This window comes from Artemia franciscana, chromosome 2, assembly GCF_032884065.1.
Source record: "Artemia franciscana chromosome 2, ASM3288406v1, whole genome shotgun sequence".
In the NCBI taxonomy this organism is placed as follows: domain Eukaryota; kingdom Metazoa; phylum Arthropoda; class Branchiopoda; order Anostraca; family Artemiidae; genus Artemia; species Artemia franciscana.
This window is the reverse complement of record NC_088864.1, coordinates 6,519,749-6,538,596: the sequence shown is the minus strand read 5'-3', so window position 1 is coordinate 6,538,596 and position 18,848 is coordinate 6,519,749. Positions and strand designations below refer to the sequence as shown.

The following is an 18,848-nucleotide window of genomic DNA, read 5'->3' as shown; positions in this document are numbered from 1 at the left end:
GTCCAAAAAATTAGACTACTATAGTTTGCAATATAAGAACAGCAAATCTTAGGCAATAGTCAAAAAATGTTTAACCATTTCAATACTGTTCGTTTCAACGTCTTCGTCGAACTTCTTACATTACTCCTGCTTCTAGGTTCCCACTGATGCGACTTCCTACAAAACGGCCGTTTTTGCATGACCCGTCAAATTTCCTCCGTTTTCGCTGCAAGTTTATGCGTCACTATGATTCAATCGCTACGTTGAAATATTTTTACTGAATCCACAGTTGAACAATTTTGAGTCCATTCAAAATTGAATAAGTTGTTCTAAATTTAAAACTTTATACAACCAAAATTACAAGTAACTGAAAAACTAATCATGTTTATCAGAAGTTTTCTATTAATATTTGGCAATTAAGATGATGTCCTTTTTATAACAATCTTAATAGCATAAGCAACAAATAACAAATAGAATAAAAGAAAACTTTTCTATAAGACAGAAGAACTCCAAAACTTAAAAGAAAATTTCAACCCTATGATGTGGGACGTCCTCACTATAACACAAATGCAAATATAATAGAGAATCTCATGGTAAAATATGTCTACAAAAGTCAAAATAATAAATAATAATAACATTCCTAGCATCCATACTTCATTGAAGCTCAAACAAGACTGATAGATAAATTGAGGTGAGTCGACGCTTTTCATTCAGACAAAACAAAAATAAATAAAAACACGCTTTCAATACAAATCTTGCCTTTTTGACAGCTAAACTCAAAGGCCTTTTTGTAGAAGATTCACTGGTGTTGTTTGTTGATTTTGTAATCCAGTTCTAAGAATTTTTTTGATATATTTTGTTAGATTATTTTCAAATAAATTGGTGGATTAAGCATGTTTTGAGTGCTCTCCCAAATTTTTGTTTAAAGAAATATTATGATTTGTTTTTAATATTATTTCAATTGATTCCCGATCGACCTGTTATATGCCTGAGTCGTTACTAATGAAAGGCTTTTTCAAAGAAATATTACGTGTCCCAGATTATCCAAATTACAGCTATTCAAAGCAAGATCAACGGAGTTATTAGCACTATTAGAAATTAAGGCTTTGTCTATGCTTAAAGTTTTAATAAAATAATTAAATTGAATGTCACTGTCTTAAGTCACGCTTTCAATCTTGTTCGCAGAGAATTCGCAGTTCCTACATATCAGTAACAAATACACTGCTCTGATTTAAAAAAATCAAGGATGTCGAAGAGAAAATTCATTACAATAAAAATATATCTATGAACAAAACCGTTCTGATAAAATGAAATACGAGGATTTCAAAATATTTCAATGAATAAAGTCACGGCTTTTGTCTAACTGCATTTTCCAGTTAAATTCTTTTATTTTTCTAGATTTCAGTTAGCAAACTTTCAATCAACCCAAAATCAACTTTTGAGTTTTCCTCTTAAAAAAATAAAAAAGCCTAGCTGATTGAAAACTAAAAAAAAACCTAAAAAAACTTTTTATTCACTGATACTCTTTGTAAAAACCTCTCAACTTCAGTGGCTTACTTTCCTCCCAAGGTATACTAGGTCAATATGACCCAAAGATATATGGCTTCCTAATTTCCAAACCACCTCTCCGTTTTGATTCAAGTTCAGACACAACCGGTTTATCACATATACTTAAATTCTGTTCAGCTTCTCTCGTCTCTATTCAAGGAACAGACATGATACACTAACCAAAATAAGCAAATTTTTCTTTTCTATATGCCGAATTAACGCACTTCCCTGACTAAAACCGCATTTTGCCAAATCAAATAGAAGAGCGAAAAAGGGTACTTGGGATCTTATATTTGACCTAATGTTGATTTTATCATTTGATGAAATTCCTTTTCCTATGAATACAGATTACATTTCTCGCAAATTTTCGGCGTTCCAATTACATTTTATCAAAACAAAAAATACTTGAATAACTTCTGTCTTCTCAGCTGACATATATCCATCTATAAGTAAATATTCATGTAATAATTTTATTGCATAATCCTCTATGACGCTTTGCGTGACAATTCTGGATGTTTCGGAGACCTTATTTAATTGCCAAGATTTCTTACCGAATAACAACAAATAAAATATAATCCTTCAAAAATGAATGACGTTAAAGAGACTGTTTGTCTCCCAAGTTCACACGTCTCTCTCAAAAGTTCGCGAAGTCTAACAATGCCAGCTAAATACAGGATTTCTGAGGCTCGATGATCCACCCCCTACTCCGTCCCTGTAAATTTCACCAGCTTTTGAGAGGACAAAAAGAAAGTATGACAAAAATTAAGGGTAATCCACCTATATTTCAAATATGAGAAGAATGCAAAGTGTTGAGTTACAGCAGTGAGAATTGTTTCTGGGTTATTTTCGCACTGTCATTCAGCACCCTTTATTTTACAAAGTGTGTGATACCCATTGCAACTGATGAGCTGGGAGAGGGGGGGGGGCAGCACCCAACTAGCCCTAGGCTTTCTGAAGAAAAGTCTAAGATTGTCAAGACAGATAATTCCAAAAGTCAAGAGGTTTGAGGGGTTCGAATTCACATTTTTAAACAGAGCAGAATTATACGCTGATTCTGTATATGCTAAAATACACCTCCGAAAAAGAGAAAAAAAAACAATTCAAAGCAGACACCACAATCCTACTGGGCAAAGTAACCTGATCAAATGTTTGACAAAAGCACAGGGTAGTCCCACTGAGCAATTAATTTTTTCTAAAAGTAAACGATCGTTTTATTCGGAATAGTTTTCTATTAAAAAAGTTAATTTCAACGCTTTTAACAATTACACTCAGCAAAACAATTCTTCCATTCATTAATTCACAACATGAAACCACATTTGAATTAAATCGAGAACGTTCAAAACTCAAATTGTTTCAGAGAACACTTAGTATCTGAGTATAAAAATAAAAACGAGGCCAACGCTCAACTAACTGCTAAAGAGATCATTTAGACTGAAGCACGATAACTTTTTCCTTCAGACAAGCCCCCCCCTCCCAAAATGAAAAATTCCCCATCCGAATCAACCACATAAAATTTTTGGTTGGGGAATATTACCCACCCAAAAATTGTTATAACTATCAATTGAATTAGCATCTTGAAAGTATCTTCAAGAGTTTCTTAGACAATGAGGGGGAGTTAGAGATGAGGAAGGAGCAGCCCCCTTGATTACGAAACAAATTTTGCTCATTTTAGGGTTTAATGTCACTCTGAATTTTCATAATAACAAGGTAGGACACAGATATTCCTAGAAATCAAGAAGGATTATGTATCAATTCTATCTCTGTCTCAAGCCTCCACCTTAAAACTGATTTTATATTTACCTGAAATTCAACAAGAGTTAGGGTCTATTGGTGCTAAAATAAAACTTCTGAGGCAAAAAAAAGAGAAGGAGCAGCCCCCTTGATTACGAAACAAATTTTGCTCATTTTAGGGTTTAATGTCACTCTGAATTTTCATAATAACAAGGTAGGACACAGATATTCCTAGAAATCAAGAAGGATTATGTATCAATTCTATCTCTGTCTCAAGCCTCCACCTTAAAACTGATTTTATATTTACCTGAAATTCAACAAGAGTTAGGGTCTATTGGTGCTAAAATAAAACTTCTGAGGCAAAAAAAAGATCAAAGACCATCTTTTTACAGAAAAGAAAATCATGGATATGTGACCATTTTCTAAATATTAAAAGGACCAAACATAAAACGGTTCTAAGACAGGGGCTGATTTGCCTCCAATTGCTTTTGATCCAAAAAAAAAAAAAATAACTTTTGTATCACAAATGCGTAGCCCTCGGTCATACCAGGTCATAGACGTCAATTTGTAAACCCAACAATAAATGAAACGAACTGCAGCAACAAAAGATATTTTACTGTTTGTAAACCACGTGTCGAAACGCAAACCGACTTCCTTGAAAAATAGCCTAGTTGTACACTCCCAAAAAGGATGCTTCTCGAAAGGGTATAATGTCATGTTCTGTTTATTGACGCAGTATTTTGTTTTGGGAAACGCCCATTTATTCTGTAAAAATGTAATTGACTCTTCGTCAGTCCTTGCTAAATCCCATATTCATTTGAATATCTATGATTAGACATTTTCAACTATAAGTACACATTGCAAACGGAATGTGTTTTATGGCTTTATATTTCAAACAGGTTTTCAAGTTTGGTCGCTATAACACGCAAGTACCGAACTCCCAATTTTAGATACAATGAGCATCCTCCAAAGTTTCTCCAACGAAGGGGGTAGGTTGTGGAAGAGGGGGGGGACATCCCCTCTCCAAAATGAACTAGATTATCTTCATTTTGACATTTGTAATAACAGCTTAGATCAGAGTTATTCGAACGAATCAAGAGGGATCATATGCCACTTTCTGCCTTCACCCACTCTCCCAACCCTTTCTAAAAACTAATTCTGTATTTATCTGAAGACTCAGTGTGTAAGTCTTAACCTAATATTTTCTTCCTTTCCTCTGATATCGCTGATCCATACTTTGGATAACTAGCATGCACCAGGTACGTTTTATGTTGAGTATTCCTCTCCAAAGTGGTGGAGATCTATTATATCACAGCAGGCATAGTTATTTGACCTTTAGACTATTTTGAACATAATAGTTAATTGATTATTTTGATTGAATATTTTTGGAGGACATGGAGCACAAGAGGACATGGGAAAGAATCTAGCAGCCTTACAACCCATTAAACCACTGTATCAACAAGCTCTAAAGAATTCAACTCAACAACCTCTGTCCTTGCACTTGAGGCTACGGGACAAGAGGGAGGGGTTAGCAAACCCTGGGGCCGTACTTATTTGACCTTAGGACTATTTTGAATTAAATAACTATTTCAAATTTTAATATGATGCATTTATGGGAAAAGGGCATGGGGGGTGTCGAAAACACTATCATAACAAAGCAGTTTTCAGACCAGTTATTTGATCAGCTAAAGACCGAATGTTCAAGTCATGATCTTACCATTAACGTAGCCAAGTCGAAGATAATTCGTTTCAACCCTCTGAAGCGGAATATAGATATGCCTCTAGTCCCTTTCCCGATTGTAAACGAAATAAAAATCTTAGGAGTAACTTTCACTAGTGACTGTAGTTTCAGTGCCCATATTAATTTAACCGTCCACAAGGCTAATGCAAGCCTTAGGACACTTACCAAAATGAGGCGTTTTGGGTGTGATACTAAAAGACTTCTCCATGCCTACACATGTTATGTTCGCCTGTTGCTCGAGTACGCGTGCCCGGTGTGGGGTCCATCTGCTATCCGCACAGCGTACCTATTACGCGACATAGAGTGCGTCCAGAAAAGAGCAGCAAGGATTATACTCCGAGACCGTGGCATACCCTACGATCAAGCCCTTCCTAAATTAAATTTATCTCCACTTAAAGTCCGGCTGGAACACCTTATTCACCAATTTGGAAAATTCATCCTAGCCAATAAGAGCCACCGATCTTTACTACCCAAACCAGCCCCTCCCAATAGCCGAACTCGATTACGAAATAAACTTGTACCCCCTAAAGAACGAACCAATCGATACGCAAACTCATTTGTGCCTTTTTTCACATCAGTTTTTAATGCTGAGTTGTAGTGTATGATTTTTGTTTAAATGTATGATTTTTGTGAAAAAACTGAATTTAGCTCTATGCTACGATAGTTTTTAAATATACCGATCCCTCTCTCTCCCTCTAGTCAATTCGAAATTTTATAAAATGCACTTGAGCTTTCATTTCCTACTTGAATCACCTCCCTACTAAGTTCTTACGACCAACCTTTCCAAAAAAAAATTATATCTCCACAATATGCAGCTTGCATAACTTATAACTCTTGCCTCAGAGAAGGAGGGGGAGGGGTTTCAACCCGAAACCATAATTATTTGAATTTTCTACTATTTTTAGCAAACCGTATTTGTCACAATTTTAATTGGATACATTTGAAGAAAAAGGCGTGGGGGGGCTGATTGACCTCTAATCACTAGACATTTAATAAGGGGACTAGAACTTTTAATTTACCACAAAATAAGCTCCCTCCCCTAAGTTTATACGACTAACCTTTCCATATAAATACTTCTGAAAAATAATATGCTAAAGCCAGATAGTTCTTTACTTTAGGCAACGCGATAGCATTGCCTTTGACTTGAACTAGTAAGGAGAACTTTCAATTTGTCTTCTAATGAACATCCAAAGTTATCGAGGGAGAGCATGGGAAGGTTCTATCCCCATGGATAAAACAGCTTCTTTGTTCTATTCATTTCATATGCTTTTTTAAGGCTTTCATAAAACATGATTTTTTTTCACATGGTAATGAAATCTACTGTATGAATTCTACGGTGTTTAGATAAATGAGAACTAGAAATGAAACTTTTCCCGCATACTTGGCAGTTGAAAGGTTTTTCTCCCGTATGAGTTCTTTGGTGGTTGGATAAACTAGAACTAGAAATGAATTTTTTTTCACATACTTGACACCCAAAAGGTTTCTCTCCTGTGTGAATTCTTTGGTGTCTAGATAGCACAAAGCTAGAAGCGAAACATTTTTCACAAACTTGACACTTGAAAGGTTTCTCTCCAGTATGCTTTCTCTGGTGCTTAGATAAATTGCTGCTATTGGAGAAGCTTTTCTCACAGACTTGACACACGAAAGGTTTCTCTCCTGTGTGAATTCTTTGGTGTCTGGATAGCTCAAAGCTAGAAGCGAAACATTTTTTACAAACTTGACACTTGAAAGGTTTCTCTCCAGTATGCGTTCTCTGGTGCTTAGACAAATTGCTGCTATTGGAAAAGCTTTTCTCACAGACTTGACACGCGAAAGGCTTCTCTCCCGTGTGAGTTCTTAGGTGTTCAGATAAATGAGAACTAGAAATAAATTTTTTTTCACATACTTGACATCCAAAAGGTTTCTCTCCTGTGTGAATTCTTTGGTGTCTAGATAGCTCAAAGCTAGAAGCGAAACATTTTTCACAAACTTGACACTTGAAAGGTTTCTCTCCAGTATGCGTTCTCTGGTGCTTAGATAAATTGCTGCTAATGGAGAAGCTTTTCTCACATACTTGACACACGAAAGGTTTTTCTCCCGTATGAGTTCTTTGGTGGTTAGTTAAATCAGAACTAGAAATGAATTTTTTTTCACATGTTTGGCACTCGAAAGGTTTCTCTCCTGTATGTATTTTACGGTGTTTGGATAAATAAGAACTAGAAATGAATTCTTTTTCACATATTTGACACTTGAAAGGTTTCTCTCCAGTATGAGTCCTTTGGTGGTTAGATAAATCAGAATTAGAAATGAATTTTTTTCCACACACTTGACACTCAAAAAGTCTCTCTCCTGTGTGAATTTTTCGGTGTCTAGATAACTCAGAACTAGAAGTGAAACATTTTTCACATACTTGACAGTCGAAAGATTTTACTCCCGAATGAATTCTACGGTGTGTAGATAAATTACTTTCTAGGCGGAATTTTTTCCTACATATATCACACTCGAAAGGTTTTTCCCCGGTATGCATTCTTTGGTGCTTAAATAAATAGTCTTTAGAAGTGAAACTTTTTTCACATACTTGACATTCGAAAGGTTTCTCCCCTGTATGTGTTCTTTGATGCCGAGAAAAATTGCCCTTGGAAGAGAAATTTTTCTCACATACTTGACACTCAAAAAGTTTCTCTCCCGTATGAGTTTTTAGGTGTTGAGATAAACAAGAACGAAAAACACCTCTTTTTTCACGCAAGGTGGGTTTTTTGTTCTTATGATTTCTTTGGTGTTTAGATAAATCAAAACTAGAAGTGAAGCTTTTTTCACATACTTGACACTCAAATACTTTTTCCCAATACTGTGTTCGTTGGTACTGAGATGTATTTGGTAAATTCAACTTTTCATGGACATCGATTTCATCACATAGATCCAAGTCATAGGTCAGTTGGAGGTTATTTTGCGCTCCATGTTCGCTATCAACATCCTTTTCTTGTTTTAGAACCAGAGTGGTTAAACCAGGCATAGGTAATCCAATTTGTTGTCTAGGAAGATTATTGTCAAACAATGACGTTAGAGCAGTGTCTAGGATAAAGAAAAAAATTAGTGAAACTCAAATATTACTTTTAAATTTTATTATTAAAATTATACTTGATATCTGACTCGGCATTCATAGTTTATTCTAAATTATTCTCCAGCAATAGCTTTATATTAGAGAATTTGAGACTTTTTATTAAGTTTTTTTCCAGCTCTAAAATTGCAGGAATTTTATCCGTTTTATTAACCAAAAAGTGGGATACAACAAGTAAAACATTTAAATATGAAAGGTGCTATTCATTCACGGTGCGCAACAAAAAGCATATTGATTTCTCGCCAGTGCAGTTAACTTTGCGAACAAAATCTCAAAAGTGGTGGTTTGATGTGTTTATACATCAAGTATGTTTTAACTAAAAACCTTGTTTTTCTATTTAGGCGAATGAAAACGATCAATAATTAAATACATTAATTCAAATCGTCACTTATTCAAAAACAATGGATAAAATCGACTGTCAACTGTACGTCTAATTATGGCGAGTAGATATTTCAAATACTGAGTTCCATTTTTTTTTTTATAAAATAAAAACCAAAACCGTACAAAAAAGTACCTTTTAGGTTCCATTGTTTAAGGGACAAGGAAAACAAAGGATTTTTCGTTAATCCGAGAAAACAAATATCTTTCTACAAAATGTTTAATTTACAAGAACCAAGAAAAAATACGCAGAAGATGCCTTTAACTTGCAACTTATCTTTTTATGATTCGGGGGTTAACGGGAAGACATTGGATTTAATAAAATAATATCTTTCTGAGATAACATCAGTTACTTTAATAATAATTATGCTTTTTTCTTTCCCTCCACTATCGTCATCGGTTGGTGTCCCTCAGTGTTCAATTAGAGCCTCTCTTTCCTCTCTTCTTTATATTAATGATCTTTCTTAAGATTATATGAAGATTATAGATTTTATGAAGTGAGATTCGTTTCATGATCTCACTTTATATGCTAATATGTACAAAAAAAAAATGTTTTTCTATATTTAAAATAAAAAATCAAGATAAATTTGAGTTATACTTTGACACCTTAACAAATGCGGAAAGATGATGGAATTTGGAGATACTTTTCTGATGATGATAACCTTGATTGATACAATCATAAGATTTTATGGATAATGCTTAAACAAGACTCTAGTTACATCTGGTGAAAGCATAGGAAAGGCTTATCAACAATCATTGATGTCAATTATTGCAAAATAAATCCAGAGAATAACTTGACATCCGCGACTTGAGAACATAGCATTAAATTTTGCTTGACTTCAGGACTCAAATCAAAACACAATGTAAAATTTTTGTTAGTTAATGAGTTTGCTTATACACATTTTTGATTAAATGTAAAACAACAAGTTTTCAAATGAAAGTTAGAAGCAACTTTAAAACTAAAACGAACACAAGATACTGTGTATATGAGGTCTCCCCTCACTGTTTACGCTATAGCTTTATTTTGGTTAAAAAAAAAAACAACTTAATATTCAGTTCTAATGTCCTTGTCTATCAGCTGTTAAAAAACGGGGGAAAAACTCAAAATTTAGTGTAAAGATTGCATTTTCCACAAAAAGCATACGAAATAATTCCGATTCGGCTCAAGCTGTAGGGTCACACTTTAATTTAATGCTAAAAACTCTAAATTTATTTTAATCTCATTTCGTACACCATAGTATTCTCAGGCTTAGCCTAAAAACCAGAAAGGTGAACCCCCTCCCAAACTTGATTCAAAAGATTTAACTTTTTAGGGAGGAAAATTTCGAGTAAAAGATAACTTAATGGACTTGCTTTTCGAAATAAATTAAAACTAGCCATTTTAAACCATTCAATCCTAAATATGATCGAGGGGTAACTCCTTAGTATACGTACATATCCATAAACTACAGTCATTAATCTATATCCTTCAGTTCATAGTACCCATCGACAACACATACCTTTTTTGACAAGTTTAATTCCTGTTTCTAAAAATATGCAAATTGCATATTTTCCAGTCAAAATCTGTGAAAAGAAAAATACCTCAAACATACCTAGCAGGCTGAGGGCTGACACCCCAAAGAAACAATAAAACATCAAACAATTTATACAAATATGAAATGAGAAATGATTTAACTATTTAAACTTAGTAAAAACACAGCTCCCGATGTCAAGCGTGAGAACTGTTATCAATTTTTTTTTTACAATTGCAGTCACTATTAGCCCGAATTACTCTTTACACAAAATCAAAATTCGTTTACGATATTGATTTTTCTTTTGTAGGGGGGGGGGAGAATTAAATAAGAAAGGAGTCTCAAGTAGACCTTTTATTTTATACAAACTCTTATGAATAGATTATTCCATTTTGGATGTGCAAATATAAAGCTCATGATACTTGAAATATACATTTGTCCTTGCTAGTATTAAAGTCCAATTTGAGAGAGTCAAAACCAGGTTCGAGCTTTGCAGATGTGCATGAAGAAAATGTGTAGGGGTTGCTTTCATGTTTAAACGATAAAATTGATTGCTCACATCTAAGAGCCTTTTCATTATCGCTCGGGAATATGTCTTCAAACTCTGAAAAAAGAAATTATATGACTTGTTAAGGGGATTTTGAACTAACCCAAAGGCACATCATACTTGCTAGCGCTACTACTTGTATTGACACTACTGGCCATAGGCCTGATCCTTTCCAGAATTAAGAAGGCTACTCAATGGTCTAATCATTCAAAACCTGTATCAATGTTATATTTAACGAACTGTAAGTAAGGAGCGATGATGCTCAATAGTAGCCAAACCTCTAAGAAACAAAGTCTTGTTAACAATTGATGCATCCGAAGAATAAAATTTTGATACTTATTCAAAATATATCAAATTCGTCTAATTTAATGTTATCAATCAAAATTACGAGGAGGAAAATTTTTCACAATTTTTGAAAAAGAGGAGTAATACCCTCAAAACATCAAGTGATCTTAATGATAACCGCACCATCAGATTCAGCATATTACAAAACCCTACTGTGGAGGTGTCAAGTTCCTACGCACTAAAAAAGTAGAATTTTGCATTATATACCACTATAAATATCGGAGATCTGTGATTATTTCTTTTTTTTCAGGGGTGGTCGTATCGATCTAGCGATAATAGAAAAATGGGAAAGACTTTTCAAACTGGAAATCAAAAGGTTCTAGCGAAAATTAAAACTGTTTCTTTCATAAAGATAACAGAGGAGGGGGGAATTAAATGAGAAAGGAGACTCAAGCAGTCTTTTAGTCTATACAACCTCTTTCGAATAAATTCTTCCATTTTGGACGTGCAAATATAGCGTAGTATATTTGAAAAGGTACCTTTGTCCTTGGTAGTATTAAACTCCACTTTGAGAGGGCCAAAATCAGGTTCGAGCTTTGCATATGTGCCTGAAGAAACAGTACAAGGGTTGCATTCATGTTTAGACGATAAAATTGGTGGCGTATATCTGAGAGCGTTTTCATTATCACTTAGGAGTCTGTCTTCAACTTCTGCAAACGAAACAAATTTATAAGGAAAGCTAGGGGGATGTTGAATTAACCGACAGGCACACTATACTTGCTACTGCTACTATTTCTATTGTCAATAATTGCTACAAGTATCATCCGTTCAAGAATTAAGGAAAGCTACTCAATGGTATAATCAGTCAAAACAAGTATCAATCTTATATTTTAATTTTTAATTCAATAAAAAATTTGATTTATTAAATATTAAATTTTTATTTAATAAAAATTTTTAATTTTTATTAAAATTTTGTAAATTTAAAATGTAAAATCTACACAAGCTTTTCAACTAGACCTGGTAGTTCATGTATCACTACAGTAGTTAGGGTAGTAAGGATGATGGTAGTTAGAGATATATCTAATTGTGCTATCGATTTTGAGGAATGTGTTACTTATTTTATTATTTATTATCCAATTAAATTTGTACATGAAGCAAAAGAAAATAGACAAAGTAAATATATGATAAAATAAAAAAGGAAGATAAAAGGAAAGAAGTAAATAAAATAGAACAGAGAGCGACTTTGATAGAAGCTAGAATGGCTTCAACCCTATGGAAGACCAAAGATTAAGTGACAAAAAAGATTAAAGATCAAAGATAAAAACTACAGCAAACAGAGTAAGGCAGAGTAGTTTGGCCTTGTTAAGATCCAAAGGCCATTTACATTTAGCTGAAAACACAATACATTTTGTCTTTTATAATAAAATGCCTTTCAGACGTGAATTTCAATATATATTATAATGGTTGATCTGTGGTCAATCTGTATTTTATGAGATCTTTGTTCAGCAAACTAAGTGTAAAGACATTTCTTCTTTTTTTTTACTAGAATCCTGACAATAAAATTCACAGCTCAAAATAACAGTTGTTTCTAGTAAGAGGCATAGGCTAGGAGACATAAAACTGATAGTGATTTATTGTTGGTTTAGCCTTAAATTACTATTTGACATTACTTCTGCTCGTCTTTGGTTTAAAGTTGGTTTTTACATCCTTTTGGGAAGTTTCTTTGGTGGAGTTTTTATTAACTTAACAAGATAAAAAAAGGTTTGAATTAAAATCAGCTAATTATAACTAGATATTTATTGAATTACCGTAGATAATTATTGAGGGTATCGTCAGAAATTTACAGTATTTAAATTCTTGTCCATCAAGGTAATTTCAGCGAAGTTTAAGTTTCAATCATTTATGACATTATTATTCAGTTAATGATATTAACGTCAATACTAATTTTAATGTAGAGGCATTAAAGTCTTTAATTAAAAACCGAAAATACTTTTAGAAACAAAGACGTTTTCAAATCAAATTGGCAAATTTTACTGGATTTCTCAGAATATAATAATTATAAAAGGCTTGTCTACTAAAAAAAGTTCAGAAATGCAAAAATTCACTCTGTGATGCATCAATCAAATATATACACTACTATCTTATTGACAATCATACTAGTAAATAACTACAATTACTATTACTTTACTAATGTCCTAACTCTGAAACACCATTGTAATTCGTACTTTCCAAATAGAAAGGGGAAAAATAATTTGCTATAACATGAAGCCTCTATAGTTAATTATGGCTGAAAATAGATCTATCAAACAAGAATATGGTTCCATTTTAAGGTAATAAACATCATTCCAAATAAGTATCTTGTCAGGAACGTAACAATGAAAAAAATCGAATAAGACTTTCAAACACATAAAATTAAATAAAAGTAACAGAAAAACAGCAATCTACCAAGCTGACCACCAAAGGTCTTGAAAATTCAAGCCATAGATCTATAGAGCGAATTTCTTACTAATTACAGGGAGTACAGCCACCCCCCTTGAAGCCCTGGATCCATCAAAATTAGCGAAATAGTAGAAAGTGCACAAAATAAATACTATAGCAAGAATAAACAACAATAATTTTAAAAAAGACTTCTTTAAATTTGCAATAACCAGGCAAAATACCATAAACTGTTGACTGGACGAATTATGAAGATAAATGAACCCTTTTTTTGAAAAGGAATAACAGGATGGCCTAAATAAACTAGAAAATTTAGCTAGGAAAAAACTTGGAATTATTACAGAGTTAATTACCTTCCTTAACAGTAGCATGATCATCTGGTTTAGTTTGGTTCATTATCCAACAATCAAGGCAAGTTTACAGCTAGCTCTCCTGTTTGGAGTTACTCTTTCTGGTGAACTAAATATAAATTCTTATACAGTTGGAACAGTGAGCTCTTTGAAAGATGGTAACTTCCTGTTGAAACTAATACAATTGTTTAGCTATTTGTGTATATGTCAATTTCAGCAACAAAACCAGTAAAATAAATATAGACAATAAAACTAACAGTAAACTATAAAGAAAAAAAAACAATAAAATTAGAAAAGTGATTGTGATTGTTTTAGCAGCTGACAGTTTAGCCAACTTTATCAGTTTTATTGTTGATACAGCCAAAATTGAAGTAGCAATTTACTACCCTTAACAATTCAAAAGATGGTAAATATGCACCACTTAGATAAAATAGCAATGAAGTAAAAAGAGAAAAAGACCACTGTCATTAATGTTAATAATGTAAACCAATAGTTAGATACTGATATTAAATTTAAAATTTTTGACTTTCAGAAAATTTTGACTTAAATCAGAAGATATTCTGAGCATCTGGACTCTAAATCCTGAGTTCATGGTAAGGAACTGTAAGCAAGGAGTGACTCGACTGATAAGTAACTGAGACTCAAAAAAGGGGAATGTTAATATTACGCTGATTCCAAATATATAAGAAAAATCAAGTTCAGTGCTATCCATCTAAACTTACAAGCCTGAGAAAATCTGCTGATTTTGGAACTCTAAGAGAAACACCCTCTAAAATTGAAGGAAGCTTAATGAAAATCGCACTTTCAGATCCAACATACAAGAGAACCTTACTGTAGAGGTTCCAAGCTTGTATCTGCAAAAATGTTGAATTTTACTATTTTTGACAGAAGACATATCACAGAAGCATGTTTATTAGTTGTTTTTTCAGGGATGATTGTACTGAAATAATGGTACTAGAAGATTGGAAGAGGGTGCATTCAAATGGAAATTGAAAGGTATAGTACCGTTTTTAAGTGACCAAAAAGTTTGAAGGGCAACTAGACCACCTCCTATGCCCTTTTTCTCAAAACTTTCTTATCAAAATCTTGAGATTGCAATTTTATTTGTTTTTCAGTATTTTTGAAAAATCAAGTAATTATGCCTTTAGGTGTAAAATGACCCCCCACAGTCCGCGGGGAGAGGCCTGTAAGTTCTGAAATTTTTAACGTACAGTATTTGCTACTGAATGGTAAAGATTTTTTTCTGGGGGGGGGGGGGTAGGTCGTGCTTTGAGTTATTTCCATAGAGAATATTTCTTGGGGTGGGAAATTTCTTGGGGCTAAATATTCTAAGGGAAATGTTGCAAAAGGGGATTTGACAGAATTATTATACGAAATTATTTTTAATGGTCTTACATTCCCTTTGCCACGTGTGTCATGTGAAGGTGTTCCCCTAGAATTATCCAGGGGCTTTTTTCCGCTTGTTTTGATTTCTGGGAAAAAATTTCACCAGAAGGGGGCATTTGTGGTGTTTATGAAAAAACCAATTAGAGATTAAAGTCTTACTCAAATAAAAGAAAGCTTAGCAAAATTTTTGAGGCTGAGTCGTCCAAAAGCAATTTTACAGGGAGGGGCGATTTTCAACGAGAATGAAACTGTCTGGAAAGAATTTGATGGGGGGGGGGGGGGTACACTATACGCTAGATGAAATTTCCACGTAGGTGTTTTTCATGAGGGTGAGGGTTATACTTTATACTGGCATTATCTTAAAAACGACAGAAATTATTCCGTATGGGAAAGATTCCCCCTCATCAATACCTGACTGTTTGCTCCTATTTTTTTAAGATCATCTACTGAAAAATGGAGGCCGTTTAATTAGAATAGGAAGCTTTTTAAAAAATGCGAACAGCTTTAATATAAAGAACAAGATATTGAGGAGGGGACAACCCTTCATATACGGAATGAATCTGCCAAAATCAATATGCGTTTATTGTTTTAATATTTCATGTACGGTGAGCCAAATTCAAACCTGCTTTAGCCGAAAACATACAGAAATTTAATATGAAAAAAAAATGTTTTTTTTTAGCTGAAAATATGGGGTAAAATTTAAATTCAAAACGGACAGAAATTAATCTGCATATGAAAAGGGCTGTCCCCTCCTAAGACCTCGATCTTTACTCTAAAGTTTTTATTATTTTAAAAAATAGAGCTAAGACAAAGAGTCAACTGTAGCATAAAGAGTGAAACGTTGAGGAGGGGACAGCCCCTTTTACGCACGGAATACTTTATTTTCCATTTAAGTTTTAATGTCACTCCTCACTTTCAGTAAAAAAAAATGTTTTTTTTTTAATATTATTAAACACATGCACCATCTTATAATTTAGGAATAGGCAAAAGAGAGTGGGTGACACGCCCACCGTTGAAGATCACTTATAGAGGCAGAAAACTCTCTATTAAGTTCTTTGCTAGCCTGGACTATGGTTCTTGTCATCTCACATATATTCTTTAAAACATTGATAATACAATGGGGACTCTGTAGCGAGTCAATATATGCCATATACAATCTTGCCTGATAAGGTTAAAGGCTTGCATGAAGTTTAGGAACAGTTGGTAGAGTTTTTTAACGAGAATCCAAATAATGTCATGAATTGTTTGATGACAAAACTTGGTCTATAGTGAATCTGCTCTGATAGAATCCAGCATCATGCTGAAGCATCTCATGTCTTTTTATGTTTCTTATGCAATAGGAGTATTTTCATGAAGATTTTAATGGGTTTCAGTAACAATTATAAGTCTGAAGTTGTCTTTTTTTATGAATGGGGACTATGGCAAATGTTGACCAGAGCTTCGGTTGTTTTATTTCAAACACAACTGTTATTATTTGATGATTCAGATTGATGATGACAACATATTCTACGATCAGCAATTCTTCTTGTATACTGTCTATCATAGGTGCTTTACTGGAATTGATGGATTGTGCTGAGACTTCTGAAGGACTTCAAGATTGTTTTACTCTCGGATTTAGCTTTTCCCGAAAAAGCTCTTTCTAATTGTTTTGGATTCCAGAACAAGTGGTAATTTTGCACCCATTTTTATCCAAGAGATCCAGGCACACAATATCAATATAATATACTAGCTATATAAAAAATTTGAACATGAGGTTTGAGTTTCCTGCTTCAGAAGATGTCTATGAGCTGATGATATTTATGTCATCTTTTCTTTAAATACAAGGCAAGTTTTCTTTTTGGTTTGGCATTTCAGTTATCTGAATCTATCATTTTTGATCTTGCTTGTTTCTGAGAGTTCATTTCTCATCCCGCATGTCAATGATCTCTAGGATAATCAAAGACTTATTTATGTCCTGGAGACTTACTACAAAGTAAAATTTTAGCTGTGTCAAATACAGCCATGCAACTTGGCAATAAAAATTGATCAATGTTGGTTGGACAAATAATGCCATTTATGCAGCAGGAATTACCAATAAAAGCCAAACCATGTTCATTTTTTAACCAGTAGTAAACACATTATCTTGAAGGTATTGGTGGACTGTCCTCATTATTAAAACAAACAAAAAACTTGAACAACAATTTAAATTAAAACAAACAAATTCAGCAGGGGGACAGCAAGGGGGAATGGGAATTAGACATTGAAAGTTCTAGTTGCCTATTTATGAGCCAGCGGCATCAAAGGGCATCTACCCCTTCCCCTCCCCACACACAGCCTTGTTTCCCCAAATGCATCTGATAAAATTTTGAAATATGAAATTTTAAAGTTTGTTTGAAATAGTCATACAATCCGATAACCAAAATTTAAGGGTTAACATAGCCCCTCCCCCAAAGCCAAGGGGAAGGGTTGTAACTTGGGGCATATAAATCTTTTATAGAAGTAGTGGTCTTATAAACCTCGGAGGGGACTCGAATAATTAGAAATTGAAAGATCTAATTCTCTTTTTTAAGAGTTAAAAGTGATCCAATGGCAACTAGCCAACCCCCCAACATTCCTTTTCCCAAATGCATCTGATCGAATTTTTTACATAGCCATTTCGTTCAAAATAGGCCAAAGATCATATAACAAAAACTCCAGGGATAACAAAGGCCCAAGAGCCTAGGGGCAAGTGTTGTGAATTAGGCCTCGGGACCATATTAGGTTTTTTATTGAAGGGATGGTTGTGTCAGCTTCGAAGAGGACTCAAACATTTAGAAATTGTAAGTTCTAGCTCCCCATATAAGAGCCAAAATCAATCCTATGGCAAATAGCCTCCCCCCACTAACCCCAAGGCCATAAGGCGCCAAATTTTCTTCCCCAGAGGCACTTCAGATGGAAGGGATGGTTTTATATACTTCAAAGATCAGACAGCAAAACTCCAAGGTCAGTACAACCCCCTAGGGCCCAGGAGCAGGTGTCATAAATTATGCCCAAGGGGCATATATGGTTCTTACGAATGGGCTGCTCGTATAAACTTCAGAGGAGGTTCAAATTAAAATTTCTAGTTTACTTTTTAAGATTAAAAAGAGATTAGAGGTCAATGCCCTTTTTTTCCAAAAAAAAACAACATCTGATAAAAATTATGAGATAGCTATTTTATTGAAATTAATTCTATCATAAGGTAACAAAAACTCAGGGCTTGGCACAACCCCCAGAGCCAAGAAGCAAGTGTTTTAAATTATGCATGGGGGCATATAAGTTTCTTACATAAGGGGTGGTCGTATAAACTTCAGAGGTGGTTGATTTGATTGGAAATCAAATCTACCAAAAAAACATAAAAGGCGGCAAAACTTTGGGAGGCTAAACCCAAACTTGTGTTTGTTGTGATTATTGTTTGTGTCATGCGTGATTTGCATACTCAATTTACGTTCCATCCGTTTTTAAATTTATCTACTGACTCATTTTAGTACCTATTGTATGTTTGTTTGCTCTGATTGTTTATTTAATTTCTGTTTATTTTGGGTTTTATTTATACTTAAATAGCAAAATATTTTTATTCATTTTAGGCTAGATCTGCATATTCAATTTAAAGTTTATTCCTTTAAGATTTATTAATTTATATTAGTACTTGTTGTATGCTTTTTAGCTATGATTGTTTATTTAATTTCTGTTTGTTTTGGGTTTCATTTATTCTTTAATAGTAATTTGTGGTCGTTTTGAGTTATTGTAAGTTTCTATTTCTTCCGATCTTAATTTTAATATGGCCTTTCTTTTCTTTAAAAACTTCGTTTTCAGGAAGTTTTTTTTATTAATACCAGTAAGCATTAGAAAATGTATCATG

At 33.7% G+C, this 18,848-nt stretch overlaps 1 protein-coding gene across 18 annotated transcripts in view; it reads right to left on the bottom strand.

Moving 5' to 3' along the window:
* Positions 1-406: 406 nt before the first annotated feature.
* The window catches only part of LOC136036695 (zinc finger protein 345-like), a 36,683-nt gene continuing 18,241 nt past the window's right edge, over positions 407-18,848 (bottom strand). For 10 of the 18 annotated variants that reach the window (XM_065719069.1, XM_065719109.1, XM_065719025.1 and 7 more), the window contains 3 exons: positions 13,607-13,712; positions 11,357-11,527; positions 407-8,050 (listed from right to left, as the gene is read on the bottom strand). In XM_065719069.1, the coding sequence (XP_065575141.1) occupies positions 6,300-8,050; positions 11,357-11,527; positions 13,607-13,649 (1,965 nt within the window). In that variant the 5' untranslated portion in view covers positions 13,650-13,712 and the 3' untranslated portion in view covers positions 407-6,299. Of the gene's footprint in view, positions 8,051-11,356; positions 11,528-13,606; positions 13,779-18,848 lie in introns of all 18 variants that reach the window. The other 8 variants (XM_065719081.1, XM_065719095.1, XM_065719083.1 and 5 more) reach the window with 2 other exon arrangements.